At 41.4% G+C, this 16,527-nt stretch overlaps 1 protein-coding gene across 8 annotated transcripts in view; it reads left to right on the top strand.

The window, feature by feature from the left end:
• LOC147016926 (uncharacterized) overlaps positions 1-15,173 on the top strand; it is a 326,657-nt gene extending 311,484 nt beyond the window's left edge. For 3 of the 8 annotated variants that reach the window (XM_085846165.1, XM_085846166.1, XM_085846173.1), the window contains 2 exons: positions 10,677-10,788; positions 13,719-14,172. In XM_085846165.1, the coding sequence (XP_085702291.1) occupies positions 10,677-10,755 (79 nt within the window). In that variant the 3' untranslated portion in view covers positions 10,756-10,788; positions 13,719-14,172. The other 5 variants (XM_085846169.1, XM_085846171.1, XM_085846167.1 and 2 more) reach the window with 5 other exon arrangements.
• Positions 15,174-16,527: the final 1,354 nt, after the last annotated feature.

Genomic DNA, 16,527 nt, shown 5'->3' on the forward strand with positions numbered 1-16,527 from the left:
ACTGTATTTCATACTGTAAAACTTACAGTAATATCCATTCAAATTATGGGATTTCACTGTATTTCCTATTGTTAAACTTACAGTAATATCCATTTAAATTATGGGATTTCACTGTATTTCCTACTGTAAGGCTTACAGTAATATCCATTCAAATGATGGGATTCCACTGTATTTCCCACTCTAAAACTTACAGGAATATCCAATCAAATTATGGGATTTCACTGTATTTCATACTGTAAAACTTACAGTAATATCCATTCAAATTATGGGATTTCACTGTATTTCATACTGTAAAACTTACAGTAATATCCATTCAAATTATGGGATTTCACTGTATTTCCTACTGTAAAACTTACAGTAATATCCATTCACATAAAAGGGTTCTACCTTAAAAAATCACGATCATGTATATACCGTTACCCTAAATTTTATCAGCGAATGTTGACATCTCTGTTGTCCAAATAATGGCTTCGTTCTTATCATAATAATCCACAGCGTTTTTCAAAAACAGCAGGCAATTGTGTGGTGGTACCCTGGTCAAATTGCCTCCTCCACATTTTTCGAGCCATAATTTGTCTGGGTCTGAGTATCAATAGCTACAGCATGCACCAACCTCCAAACTGTGAGTAGAAACGTGGCTGTCCATCTGGAAATGTAAATATGCAATTCCTTGGAGGAAATGCGAGGGGAACGAAGAACCGAAACAACAACCGCAGCAAAGTGTTGCATGATTAATCTGGGTTCAGTTCGAGGTGTGTGTGTGTGTGTGAGTGTGCTGTGTCATCTTGAAAAATCTAAGGCAAAAGCAAGGCTGAGGTACCTGGTCCAATGTGACTTTCAACCACGTACAATTAATCAATTGGATAATATGATTATAAAAAGCAATGTAAGATAAGCAAAAAGTCGAAGGTTGTGTGAGTTATCTGTTTTTGCTACCTTTTATTATTTTATTACCTTTTTATGAATTATTCCTATTTGCTGTTATCCAAAACTTCTCCACTCTTTTATCCTGAAATGCAGGGATCAGAGCGATGCCTTCATTGTCTCAGCAGCTTCACAAGGGAAATGATGGTGAATCTCCTCATTTAATCAAAAGCAAGGGTCACGAGTCATGATAAGCCTGCACTCCAAGATCCTTGTCAGCACGCGTCTTGATCTTCAGGATTTGGCAGGATTGGAGAGCTGAATGGATGAGGTAGATAGAGCCACATGCACAGCTCATCTCAGCATGACACAGACACTGCAGTCCTCATTCACACTATACCTACACTTGCACACACACACACACACACACACACACACACACACACACACACACACACACACACACACACACACACACACACACACACAAGGTCTAGATTAAAGCCATCCTGTGGCAATGTCATGCCATGTCAACCTTTTCCTTTGTACAAAACATATTCTTCAGATTTTTGCAATAACCTCTGCAATGCAAATCATGAGGATTCTGTTTTAGGTGTGAGGTGTATTAGGCTAGTCAGGGTGGTGTGCTGATTCAAGTCAAATAAGCCCTTAGTTCTACCGGAACAATTCTTGAGTGTTTGTCCTCTGGTGGTTACTGTGAGATAGTACAATCACCCAGAGTTTATTTTGCATCATGGGTAGTTGTGAGCTTCGGCGTTTCATCGCAAGTTGTGAGCTTTGGTGCTTCATGGCAGTGTCCAGATTCCGGCTTGGTGGTTGGCAGTTTGGGGGGGGGGGGAAGTGCTATCCCAGAGACGACTCTAGCTCGTTTCCCTTCATTTTGGCCTTCAGCTCGGCGCTCCAGCATCCCTGCCACGGATCATGAGTTTGACACACAATGAGTGCTTCTGCGTGGAGTTTATGTACGATATTATGAAAGGGAAATGTGCTGTAATTGGGAAATATTTTGCACTGTTCGTCAAAGGGACGAATCCTTGTGGTTGTGAAGTGTCCTTGTGAACCGTGATTATTTCATTTGAGAATATGGGAGCGATATTAATGTGAAGTCGGCGACGTTAAACCCTTGACGAATTTCGAGCACAGTTAACAGACGAGCACCCTTAAAGAAGCCTAAATTATGCGAATTAATATCATGCGAACAATAATCATGTCTTTAAAAATTAACCTCTGCAGCGGTCATCAAATTAAATCAGCTGAAAGCGCCAATATACGACTCGAGATGCAATGTTGAAGATGTTTTTCTGATTGACGACATATCATTCCTGAGTTTGAGATACGTCTGTGACATCCACAAACGTCTGTGACATGAATGTTCATCTTTATTTATTGATTCACTCACCTCGAAGATGACTAGCCTGGGTTCGAATCCCATCCCAGCTATAAACTGCCGTGCCAGTTTTTCACAGGCAGGGGATTCATCAATGTGTGTGCCGTCCCTCGGATGGACGTTAAACTTGGTGTCCTGTCTGCCGGTGTCGGCATTACTTGGTGGGCGTTAAAGATCTCACAGTGTCCTTCAAAGAGTAGGCGATCTATCACCGGCACCCTGAACAAATTCCAAAATCCTGCTCTGACATATAGGGGGCACTACAACAGCGGCACATGTACATCCCCAGTAAATGATGCAACCAGCATCTATGGACTGCACATAAAAGAATAAGAATAAGAATCTTTATTCCCTTTTCCTATCGACTTCTTTGTGAGAATGCTGACTACTAAAGTGGAAACTTTTTTCGGTTTGTTACTTTTGGCATTTTAATTTCAGCAAACTTCAGTAATTTTTGTGATGGCGTTGAAACATTTTGAGTGGATTTTAAATGACCCGCCTTTGCACGGTTTCTCGTTTTTAAAGTCGCACGCAGTTCTACGTTATCATGAAATGAAGCCTTGTCCTCGTGTCCTTTATTTGGAGATATTTTCAATCTGATGAGGGATTTCGAGTTTTAAAGAATCGTTCATTAGGCCTACGTTTGGAGGCTGATTGGTGATTTTGTTGGCGTGTGATTTGAAGAGAGATTGGTGAATAATTTTTAAGGCTAATTGGTGAGTAATTTGGTTTTTGATTTGGATGCTAGTTTGTGAGCACAAGTGGTGGACAAAGGTAATGTTTTCACCCATGATCGTCTGTCTGTTTGGCTGTGAGCAGGATATCTCAAAAGGTTATAGATGGATTCGGACGAAACTTGGTTGACAGATGGGTGTGTGACAAGGACCAATCGACTCGATTTTGGTGAAGATCCGAATCCGGATCCTGGAATGTTTTAAAAAATTTTTTTTACTGATTCTTCAACTTTGAGAAATCGGGCCAAAAAGTATACATAGTGCAATATCTCAAAAAGTTGTGGACAGATTATGACAAAACTTGGTTAACAGGTTGGGTGTATGATGAAGAAGAATTGATTCAATATTGTTGAATATCCAGGTCCAATAATTTTTTCAGTGGTTCTTCACCATTGAGTGATATGGCTAAAAATGATTTGAGACATGATGTCTCAAAAGGTTATACACAGATTCTGATGAAACTTGGTGAACAAGTCGGATGTGTCATGGTGACGAATCAATTCAATTTTGGTGAAGATCCGAATCCAGATCTGCATACCAGAATTAAAAAAAAAAATTCTAAAATGATTCTTCACCATTGAGGGAATGGTCCAAAAACGACTTGCAGTATATTATGATATTTCAAACAGTTGTGGACGGATTATAACAAGAATAGGCGGATGAGTTGGTTGGGTGAAAAGAACAAGCCAATTGGATTTTGGTTCAAGTCCGGATTCATATCCGGCCTATCAGGGAGATACAAAACGTAAACTGTTTAGCATGGCGGAGGTATGTGCTCTCCCAAGTGCCATTCTAGTGAGTAAATCAGTTATGATTTGGGTGATATAAAGGCTGGTTGAAGATTTTCTTGATGTCTGAATTAGAGAATGATTGAGTAATTTTGGTTTTATCTGGAAGTTGATTGTCGAAGGCTGATTCGTGAGTACGTTGGTATTATTTGCAGAGGGATTGGTGAATAATTTGGTGTCATTTTAGAGCTGATTGCAAGGTGAGTATATTGGTGTGTGAGTTGGTGGCAAGTTGTTGAGTATTTTGGCGTGATTTAGAAAGTCATTTCAAGTCTGATTGTCCAGTCCTTTGGTTTTTAATTTGGAGGCTAGTTTGTGTGTGATTTTGAAGCTGATTGGTGAGTAATTTAGTGTGTGATTTGGAGGCTGATTGGTGAGTAATGTCGAGATGATTTAGTTTATTTGAAAGCAGGTTGGTGAGTAATTGGGTGTGTGATTGCTCGGAGAGTATTAAGTTAATTATTTTCCAGAACAAGGATCTGGTCCAATGTTGTAATGTTGTAGAATTTCAGGAAAGTTCAACATTGACGGTTCGCCAAACACGACGTTCATGTCTGCTGTGGTTATTCCTAAAAACAACCCCACACCACTGCTGACAGTGTGCGATGTATCAATGTTGGCACTTGTGTTCCTTTGGATGCCTGTACGAGCAACTTGCATCATCTCAGACCTTGCTCGGCTCTAATGGAGGAGGTTGACCATCACAATCCAATCCACGTGTTTTACTACCCCGTGCACGTGAAGCGAAAAGCGGCGTTACGCAATGGCTTCATGTCTGTCCATCTTTCTGTCCATCCACAAACATAAGTTTATGATTGAGGAACAACTTGTACAAAGTCCTTCTTTGGCACACCTGAACTCCCATCCACCTACAAGGCCTTAATCCACAGCTTGATGGAGTACGACTCTCCCCTCTGGGTTGGCTCCCCTGCCTCACACTTTAGTCAGCTTGTTTCCGTGGGAACCAAGGCCTTCAAGATCATTGTGGAGATCACATGCAGAATGGAGTGAGATAATATTTTACTCTGTTTCCCCGCCTGACAGTTAACCAAAATTGAAAAACATTACAAACAGGAAACTTACTGTTTTTAAAGACTTCAAAAAGGACAAAAACAACAGGCACCCAGAACTAATGTAACGTGTTAAATAAGGTGTTGTAAAAGACATTGCATCAACAGCAGTAAAACCCCAAACTAATTTTTTTTTCTGCAACTTTTGCAATCTTTATTTTATTTAGGTTGAATTATATACTTGAACACTGTAGAACACAAATCGCCTTCTAATTGTCACTTACAGGAACCTCCAGTTTTGCAGTACTTGGACATGTTAAATAAGCCGGTGAAAAGACTGCTTCAATCGCACTAAATTTCCGTAATTTTTTTTTTAACGAACTTTAAAATCATTATTTTATTTCAATTGAATTATAAACCTGAACACTGTGCAGCATAACATGTTCCACAAACTCCCTAGTTTTTGTTATTTAATTGTTTCCCCGATCTCACTCAAACAAACTCTCTTTTCTTGGCAATTAGAGCCCGGTAATGCAAATTCTTCCCAAGAGAAAGTCCTTAATAGCCGAGGGCCTTTCATGGAAAACATCAGCATTTTGTTTTTTTAATGGCTGTAATCACCTGGCTGTTCAATGCGCTCACAAAAAAAGAAATAATGGAAACTTTTGTTGTTCCCACGATTTTACCACATTAATTATATGTTTCCATGTTATTAATGGCGCAAAGTTTGACATCTTGTAAACGAGACGCCATCAGCTGTGACAGCAGGAAGTTGCTCGTACGTGAAATTGCGTGTCACAGATTAATGAAGGTGCGCCGAGCGCTCGTTTGAAGCGATTCGTTATTTCATGTTGACAAAAAGCTTCGCGTGTTTTGTGCTAAAAAGACACCGTTTAACAGCGGGGGAAATATTGCTGCAGATTAGCTGAAGCTGACTGAATCCATCTGCCGTTGTACGCACGATGAGCCGAGGGTTCCTCAGAGAGGTTCCTCCATGTGGTTTGAGCGGTTTCTCTTTGATGCCTTTGTTGTGACAGACACAACTGTGGTTACAAACACGAACCCTCACAGGATTTTAGTTCTGCATGAGCTTGCTTGTCACCAGGAGCTTGGCTACTATTACTTTTACAGTGCTGTACGACTACATGTTTAAGTAGAATAAGAAGAAGCACACTCTTTCCACGTTTTCAGATAGGTATCGCTGCCAAGACAGTTTCCCTTTGGCTGGATGGCACAATCCGGAACGGATCACCACTCTGACGCAGGATACTCAAATGACTCGTTCTTCCCAGCAAGCTGGTAACTCATTTTGCCGACCTCAGAAGGATGACAAGCTGAGTCAACCCACATGGTGCTCCCTTAACGACACGACAGGAGCTCATACTCAGGACCCTAAGATCTTAAGGCAGTCACGTTAACCGTTAAGCCAACACCAAGCTGTTACATCTTTAACTACCCCAATTATTCCCAACTTCTTACGGAAATTTATTTGCCCCAGTATTTCATGAACCTACCAGTGAGGCCTAACGTCTGATTGAAGGTTGGAGGAGTTTGCAATCCGTCAATTTGGTGTGGGTGATGATGTACATCAAAGAGGCGGCACACACATTGATGCATGTGAAACACCAAGACGTTAGTTTATAGCTGGGTCGACATTCGAACGCAGGGAAGACAGCTCAAAGGGGAGCATGCGTTCCCCCACGCTATCCAGCCAGTACAGATGCGTCACTTGTTCATGTTTACACTTAGATTAACTTTTGTAGCGACACAAAACGTGTGTGGAATAAAGAGAGTGGACAGAAAGAGAGTTTGATGTTTGGGGAGAATGTACTGATACATCGTGGGGTGTTAAGGAAGGTACGGATTTGTGCATTGGCAGCGATAATGGCAAGGGTTCATATTCTTCACAATAAGAATATTTAACATGCAACTTCAATGTATCAAGCCTGCACTATCTTACCAACATCCATGTAGCTCGTCATCAACAATTCATCAAGTTACCTGTCAAAAAAATGAATATCTACTGTTTCTGCTGCCACCACCTTTGCAGGGAGACCATTCAATGCATTGACGATAACGGCACTCAGTGGAGGCATACCTCCCTCTGCCAGGCTGACCAGTTTACGTTTACATTTTCAATCCCACTGATAGGCCGGATCTGGATTGGGACCCGAGCCAAAATCTAATCGGCTTGTTCTTGTCACCTAACCAACATATCGACCAAGTTTTGTCATAACCCATCCACAACGTTTTGAGATATCGTGCTATATATCGATGTTGGCCCTTAACAACGATGGTAAAGAATATATATATATATATATATATATATATATATATATATATATATATATATATATATATATATATATATATATATATATATATCAATGGTAAAGAATCACTTAAAAAATTCGAGTGGTCAGATCTTCACAAAAATCTCATCAATTCGTCTTTGTCACACACCCAACCTGTCCACCAAATTTCATCCAAATCTGTCCACAACATTTTTGAGCTATCCTGCTCACAAACAATCAAACAGACAAACAAACAGGGGTGAAAACATAACCCCCATCCACCTTCAGTGGTGGAGGTAACCACTCTGTGAGTGGAACACCCCTGCCTTAACTTTCCTCTTTACTCTCATTTATTGGAGACGTTTTGGAGGACGGCATGCAGGAGCAGGATTGATGATCAATCGTGGATAAGGCGCTTAACTGGGTACAGAATCAGGCCGCGGGACTCTTTTGATTGACGAGCAACATGAGAGTGGCGTTGAAAGCACAATGTGGCCTGTGGGTAGAGTGCAAGATATGCTGGGAAGCAAAATGAAAGCACGACATGCGGAATGTGTCGGATATACTATCAGGCAATCAGCAATCAGGATCTATTCCACTGAACCCTCAGCTCAAGAAAGAGGAAACAAGGGTTGCAAGACTTTTTGCCCCCATTGAGAGACGAGAACAAAATGATGGTCCATTTGCGTGGCGAGGTCAAACAAAAAAGGGTGTACGATTCCATGTCGTGGCACCATCTTTTTCTCTGGGAATTGATTTGCTGAAGGACAAACTGTGCAAACTGAGGTCGATTCCATGTTCTTATCGGAATTATATTAAATAAATGATTGATTGAACATCAGACCAGGAATACATGGCTGTTGCCTGATGCAATATTTGCAAGGTTTTCTTTTTCCTGTGAAGAGTCAGTTATGGTTCATCTCTTCTTGACACCTCTGTATACTTTTTCTCAGTGAGCAAGACATGGAATTGACAGTGCAAGAAAGCTGTGATTGTCTCTTCGAGTGAAAAGGAACTTGTGCGAGACGAATTGCATCGAAAGTGAAATATAAAATGGTCGACTGTGATTTGACTGCTGAAACGGCACGAGGAAACCGGAAGTGTGGGTGGTGGTCACAAGATACAAGGACGAAAGAGGGTTTCTGAAAGTTCAGGAGATCATGTGTTGAAGCATCTGTTCCTCAGAAATAGAGCAGCAGCATCTCATGATTTGAAATCGGCCTCGGAAGATCATTCTGGATTGAATGTGAGCAGCTTTACAGTCAGACAGGAAGTGAGCGTGATGATCAGACAGAAAGTTGAGCCTGTTGTTGGCTTAGTGGTTAGGGTAGCGGCTTGGGATCCTCGAGTCCTGAGTTCAAGCCCCGTTGGGCCGCTGAATTAAAATACACCAGGAGGTTAACTCAGCCTGTCATCCTTCCGAGGTCGGCGAAATGAGTACCAGTGTACTGGTAATGGGGACACTGCATCAGCGGCATAGCCACGTCCCAACCAATGATGCAACCAGCAGCCACAGGCTGCACTTGATAGAGAGAGACAGGAAGTTTGTGTGTGTGACATGGTTACATTCTAAGATAAGTGGAGATTCAACCGTATTTAGCCCGTAGAAAGAGGAGATCATTTGGCAATGCACTGGAGAAGATATTCCATCTTGACTGCATGAAGGGTACTGTCTTGCAGTGCCAGATGGTGTGAGGATGAATTTCCAGGCAGGGTGTGGGTTCTCTTCACCCTTTTGCTGGCGCTGTGAAAGCTTGGCACTGCATTCAAGTCCTGGAAGAGCAGTTAAAATCTACTCTGTGGGATCACTTTAGAGATGCCTGTAACTGCATTTTCCATCATAATTCTGCTCCTTGCCGCACGGCCAAACCTGTGCCTTCTTATTCTTATTCCTCTTCTTCTTTCATTTGCAGCACATGGCTCTGGGGTTGTATCATTTCCTCGGAGTCTGGCTGTGCCACTGATGCAGTGCCCCCTGTAGGTGAGAGCAGGAATTTGTAATTCACACGGGGTTGCAGCGCTGACTCACCCACATCCTTTTGACGGACAACACATGCATTGATGTCTCACCCTGCAGGGAAACACCAGGATGACAGTTTATAGTTGAGTCGAGATTCAAACCCAGGCTGGACAGCTCAATGGTGAGTGTAACCTGGTGCCTGATATATATTATTATGATTGTTGCATCATTTTCTGGAAGGGTAAGCTGTGCCGCTGATGCAGTGCCCCCTGTTTCCAGTGAGAGGAAATTGGGACCATACTCTGTGCAGAGCATTGGTGCTGCTGAAGCAGTCTCCTTGGCTATTGAGCACAATCCTGGACGGGTCGCCACTCCGACACAGTATACCAGCATGCTGGCACTCATTTTTCCGACCTCGGAAGGATGACAGGCTTAGTCAACCCACCTGGTGTTTTTTAACCGCTCGACAGTGCTCAAACTCAAGACCCGAAGAACATAAGATCTTAAGCCAGGCACCTTAACCATGAAGCCAACACCAGGCTTGCCTGCGATATATGAAGATGATTTCAATCACTGAAGAAGTTTCATTTCGTATCCATACAATTTATTTATTTTTTTGTTTTACGATAAATGCACAATTTTTCATCTTGACTAATGCACATCCTCCCAATTATGGTGAAGGACTATTCAATATTCGCATGCTGTCTTGGCCTGGAAACAGGCCTGAACTCAACACATGGGAACTGCTGGAACGTAATAGGCCAAACATTGGCTGAAAAGACACCAATAACTGTGATGAGATTCAGACCCCTTTAATCAGGGATGGATCGAGAGAATTAAACAATTTTTTATTTTTTATTTTTCAGAGCATTACATGTCCACCAAACAAGTTAGAGCTGTTTATTTTTTTATTATTATTATTATTATTATTATTATTATTATTATTATTATTATTATTATATTTTTAAAATTTTGTTGGCATGGCAATTTTTTTTTCTTACTGTTCTCATCAAGTTTTGTTTGAGAACAAAGCAGATGCAGACAGGCTTTGCATTTTGAGATGCTTTTTAGTCAGCCCTTCCCAGCGCAGTGGGAGATGAGGTTGTGAGTGTGTGTGTGCGTGTGCGTGTGTGCTTGCATTTTGAGATTCTAGTTTTCCATTTGAGCTTTTGTCATCGAATTTTCAACAAATCTTTATTTTGAGAATATGGAGAATACTAATTAATCAATTTTACATTTTTCTTTTTTTCGCTGTTGGTTTTGTCAAGTTTATTTCGAGTACAAAGAGCTTTGCATTTTGAGATGCGTTCTAATTTCATCTGTAGTGCCTTGCTGTCATCAAGGTTACATGTCCAAACAAGTACAAATGTCACAAAGTAATCATTGTTGCGAAACTCAATCTTGCTTGTGCAATCTCAAGTCAGTTGGAGGGTGCTTCCTTTAGCCTGTTCACTATGCAAATGATCCTTGATGCTTGTATGACTGTTGCAGTAATTACTGTCTAATATCGGAAGTCTAAAACGATTGTTTATTTCATCATAATGAGTTTAAATTTTTACCAGTTTCCTAAATAATGTGGGTTAGCACGATAGCTTAGAGTTGTGCGATCTTGATCCAGCCACAGGACCCAACCTTCAGAATGGATGGATGTTAAGCCACAGGACCCAACCGTCAGCACTGGTCATTGGTGGATGTGAAAGCTCCAGGGCACTGTCTTTCACGAAGAGTCGGTGAGTTGTCATTAGCACCCTGAACAAGTTCCAAATTCCTTCCCTGACTGATTGCTGGGAAATAATGCAATGGCCACACATCCAGAATAACGTTTGCCCAGGAATTGCTTTGGCAGCACCAACACTCTTTCAAGAGTATGTTTCATTTCATTGATATATATTGTATTAGCCAATTGTCTTCACAAAAAATCCACATTGATTTCAGTCATAAATAGATAATAATACTATTAAAATTGCAGGAAATGCATAAAAATATGTTCATGAGAAAACAAAAATTCCACCATTATGAATGTTCAAGGAATGTGTGCACAATCCTCTCTTTGTCCTTATTCACCGAGTGCCTCCTCATATATTATTGTGATTTTAGGTTGGCTTTTTTGTTTACAATGTCGAGGCTCGTGGAGTAGCGAGACATGTTTTGTGCCCACATGATTTGCATTCCCATCTGAACTTCATACAATGTGGGGAATCCAAGTTCAAACCCCACATCCTATATGTTTGTCTGTTGTCTACAAAAGTCTAGTGATACATGTAAAGTACACAGGTGTCCGCTCATATCCTTACCTGGCATGTGGCTTCAAGCACTTCCATTAGCCTAAGATCATTATACAAAGGAAGGAACATTTTAATTAGGTGTGTTTATCCCAAAGACATTATCATTACGTTGTGTGGGATGGAGACTATCAATCATGATTGTCTCCCCTCCTGCAGTGAGAGGAGACATTATTTTTCTTTCTTTCTTTTGTTCTTCCTTTTTTAAAATTTCTTTATTTCTAACAATTACAATTACAAAACATCTTTCCTTCATTCTGTAGCCAATTTTCTTCAAATTTGGTACGAGGTACCTTTGCCCATTACCCCCAGACCCCAAATTTAGCTTAGAGGTTCCACCTTGATCCAATAAACCCCCAAATTTGGCAAGGAGGAATCTGGTGTCCACTATACCCAAACCGCAAATTTGGCATGGAGATACCTTGGTCCATTACATCCAGACCCCAAATTTGGTGGGGAGGTACCTTGGTCCACTACACCCAGATTCCAAATTTAGCATGGAAGTACCACCTTGATCCAAGAAACCCCAAAATATTGCAGGGAGGTACCTTGGTCCTTGGTCTATGACACCGACCCTAAATTTAATATGGAAGTTCCACCTAGGTTCTCTATACAGTCAGACCCGAATTTGGCATGGAGGAACCTTTATCCAATATACCAGACCCCCTTTTTCGATTTTGGCCCACCATTATGATTTTAAGGGGTCAAAGGTGAAACACTAAAAATCACACCCTTTTATTTGTGTCGGAAACGAAATTTGGTTCAAAGTTGTTATTGAACAGGCCCGATAGGGAGGTGTTCAACCATTTTGCATTGTAGATGTTTTCGGAGTTATACAGAGGTCAAAGGTAATAATTGGTTTCCAAATGAATGTTGTTGGCATTGCAAGCCTCTGTATTTCAACTAATCCAGACAAGCAAGACGCGGCACAAAAATAACTTGCCACTGCCCATTCAGACAAAAGCAGATCAACAATGGTCTGGTGTCTCCCTTTTGATTTTATAGGTATCAGTCAGTGGAGCATGAAGCGGCGGAGGAGTGGGCATATTCAAATCACTTGTGAATGTCACAAAGTAATCTTGATTGCGAGACTCAATCTTGTTTATGCAATCTGCAATTCTACTTATTTTCGGTTTTCTTGTATACCTGAGCCCCCTTCACTCATGTTACCCACACCTCCTTATTTAGATGCTTGATTTACCTTATTAATGCCTGCTCCCTTCCACACCTCATAAAAATTTACTTTGATTGATTTTTCAAAGAGTGAAATAAAAATAAATAAATAAATAACCACAGCGGCATCTCCTTGAAAATTAAAAGCATGAATCGCAATATATTGGCTTCCAGATTTGTAGCATTTCAAACTCTCCCCGTGACAAGCTAAAACTCTTGTGGGGATTCCAATGTCTGATGTAATTTTCCTCCAGCTTTGGTGTCCGTTGTGGACGCATCGTTTAGATTTTTTTGTTCACGGATTTTGCCAAACAACGGATCTGATGGATGTCTGTGTGCCCAGGTGGGAGTTCCTCTGTTTTGAAAATGCAGTCTTTGTGCATACGATTTGTTTCAAACTTTGTGTCAAACTGATGAGAGCATCGAATCGGAAACAGTGCTGCATAACCGAAAACTTTTCTTTAAATCACATTACCAAATTGGACACTGCCCCTTTTACCTGGTACTGTCGCACAGACATTTCCCTGTCTCCTCCTTCTGCCATTGCCCATTAAGGAGTGTGTACATTTTCCCTAAGTCTTTCATGAACTAGCTAGCCCTGCCTGACGTTCAACTTGAATCTGGCTGGAGTTTGGCCAAGATGCCTAAAATAAATAACTCCCCTAATCTTTGTTGAAAGACATGGAATCTTTAACGTCCGCCAGATAATACTAACAGACGGATCCCAGCTTAACTTCCATCTGAGGGACAGAACATTTTGTGATTCAACACCCTGCTTTAGGAGGCACCAATCCTATAGTTTGGAGTCGGGTCAGAATCAAATCCAGACCAGATTGCACAAAGAGTCAAAGGTAAAGTCCTCCTCCCCCCTCCCCCCTTCCCTCCTTTGCACAATTCCATCAAACTCCTGGACATTTGCCCTCTAAACTTGAAAATGTCTTCGTTTTTTTGACCAAAATTATTGAGTCGGTTTTATCTGAGGCTAAAAATGTTAATCACGTCTAAACCAAAGTAAAGACGCACTCAAAATTAGTGTGTCCAAATCGTGGGCAAGTTTGAAGACTGAAGAAGAAAGACATGGAGTAGATGCAGGTACATGAAGGTTAGATAGGATTAAACTCTGCACACATGTTTGGGCCATGCGAGAGATTACCTCTGTGCACACATTCTGGTGATGTTCAACCTGTCTGTTTGTGTCATTACAGGTCTGCCATACTGGTCAAATCCAATAAAGGATGACCGTGGAACTGGCTGCCAGATTTGGTATTATAATAAATTCTGGTAGATGAATACACATCCTTGAACACAGTGAGGGTGCCTCGGAAGCCACCACTGGAATGTGTGTTCAGCATGAATCCCACATCCAACAAGTAATGCTGGCAGACAGAACCTCATGTTAACACCCCATCCAGCGGATGGCACACTCATTGATATGATGCATTGTGAGCTCAGTGGTGAGATGCGGCGTGAGTGATTGGATTTCCTGATTTTGTACGTAGTATGTAGACGCGCTGATTCTACTTTATATCATTTGCTTCGTGTGTTTGCTGCGAGAAATTATAGCATACTTTTACCTTTTCTGCCTTTTAGTCTTTTGTCTCGATCTCAGTGTGCAAAAAGAGAAAAAGGCAATTAAATGTAACGTATGGAAAAATTCCACTCATTGTCTCTCTCAGCTCCACAGTCAGTTTCTCGTGAGGTGTGAAGCGAAAATGATTATGCCTTCAATGGAGAGGCAGCAATCGTTGTTTTGGAACCAGCTGGGTAAATATGAACTACAGAAGGAATTTTAAACTCCTCCTACTTTCCTTCTCCAAGAGCTTGACCATCCTTGCAACAACCAACCCCACTCCCTACTCAACTAGACACACACACACACACACACACACACACTCCCCATGTTCTGTTGATAATAATAGGCTCACAGGATGGGGAGGGGAAAAGATGACATAATGATAATGAAGACACAATTGCATCTGTGATTGGCTGATTTTTTTTTTCCAATAAAAGAGGATCCTCATACAGCAATCGGGAGGATAAGCAGCACAGAAGTGAGAGAGCTACGGGAGGAGCACGCAGTCATTTATGGAGTTGTCCCGTGCACAGCAATGTCAGAGAACAGTGAGATTTGGACTGGGTGTGGCTTGAGGAATGAGCAGGTTCGGTCAACCATAGTCACAGCCATGTAGCCATGCATACAGCCTTAACCAGGACAGTGACCTGACAGATCGTTGACCCCACGAGTGGAATTTCAGCCATATTGAAACTCTGAGAGATAGCCCAAAGGAGTACAGCAGATTAAGACCATGAATACCATTGCATTTCATTAGAGAAACTGTAAATGGTGTCTTTTTCCCTTTCACTTACCTAAAACGCAGCCTACGTGAGTTGGATTGGAGCTCCAGAAAGTCAACCTGCTGGTCCAGGTGCGAAAGGAGTTCAGATTTGCAGGATGTCCCCACCGAACTTTCGTGTGTGCTTCTTTGTCTTTTGCGTTCTGTTTGTGTTTCTCTGTGCAGAGACTTGGGGGAAACACGAGATTCTCTCTGTAGTTTATTATTTTATTGGGTTGAAGGATTTTTTTTTTTAATCTGTTGCGGCCTGTATAATCATACCCTTCATGTTCACATGAGCAGGAGTCAAATAAAGTCACTAATTTATGTGAATGTGCTGGCTCTGTCCTTCTATGTGTGTCCATGGTAAATGCTTTAACTTGTGGAAAATAAATTTCTATTCACAATTGGAATGGATTATCCAGCTAATCCTTGTGATTGGATTACGACGAGAAGGTATTTTGGACTATCAAGGCTGTGGTCATAATTCCTTCATGATAATCCATTGTAGCTGTGGGACCAAGACAAAACACCGCTGATGACTCACCACCTGCCTGCGAAATACTCCAGTGACCATGTATTGTCAGGTGGAGAATTGAACCCAGACTCAACAGCTCAAAGGTGAGTTTTCTACCTTTCAGCTATCCTGTCAGCCATAATGAACTTTTCTCATATCTTCTTCATTGGACACTCGTTATTATTGGAGTTGTCCATATTCAACACGATCGTACTTTCTTAATTCTGTTATTTACCAATACTTTATAGAGGATGGAGTTTATACATACATCACATGCAAGACAAAGGACGTTAAGATATATTAATCTACTTCGTATGAAGTACCCGGACTTCATATGAAGTACCCTTCGTATTAGGAGTCCATCGACAAATAAACACAATTAAATTTGGGATCCCAGTATCAGAAGCCAAGTGTTGTTGTTTTTTTTGTTTGTTTGTTTGTTCCTTTTTTACATACAGAAACTTGTGAAAGAGCTAAAACACAGAATGGACTCGAACATAACAGAAAGAAAAGAGGGGCAGTGGAAAGGGGGAAAACACACCAACAGCAAGGTAGAGGGACACACGGAAGGGACACTCGAGGGAAGAATGGGTGAAGGAATGAATTATAGCAAAGGAAGGAGAATGAGGACGCAAGGGATGAACAAGTTGGATATCAGTTCAAGCTTCAAAAACAGCAAAAAGGGAAGGGGAAATCATGGATGAAACAAAAATGGAACAAATAATGAAAAGGAGGAGGGTGAGGGGTAGGGGAGAAAACAATAACCTGGAAAGGAAGCAGTTGCCTTGGGGAGGGTTGAGGATAGAGAAGATCATGAGTATGGATGGAGGGAGGAAAGGGTGACCTGAGGAGGAGGTGAATTCATTTTGAAGCCTTGCAGGGAAAAATGAGATTGAATAGACTAAAAAAGTTGATTCCACAGTTGAGAGAAAAGAGGAACACATGAGTGAAGGTGAAAAGTGCACTTGGATTTTGGAGGTTTCACCAGAAGTGGGCTACTTGCAGAGCAGAGGTCCATTGCAGAATCCTGGAGTAGTAGGGGGCCAGAGCACAGAAAGAATAGAAGTACAAGACGAGAAAGAAGGTGGTGGAAAACACTGACCTGTCTGCCATGTAAGAGTAACTGGTCCAGAGAGTAACAAGCCAGACTTGACAAGACACCAC

Source organism: Eptatretus burgeri, chromosome 11, assembly GCF_056783735.1.
Source record: "Eptatretus burgeri isolate ZD-2024b chromosome 11, Ebu_testis_v1, whole genome shotgun sequence".
Lineage (NCBI taxonomy): Eukaryota > Metazoa > Chordata > Myxini > Myxiniformes > Myxinidae > Eptatretus > Eptatretus burgeri.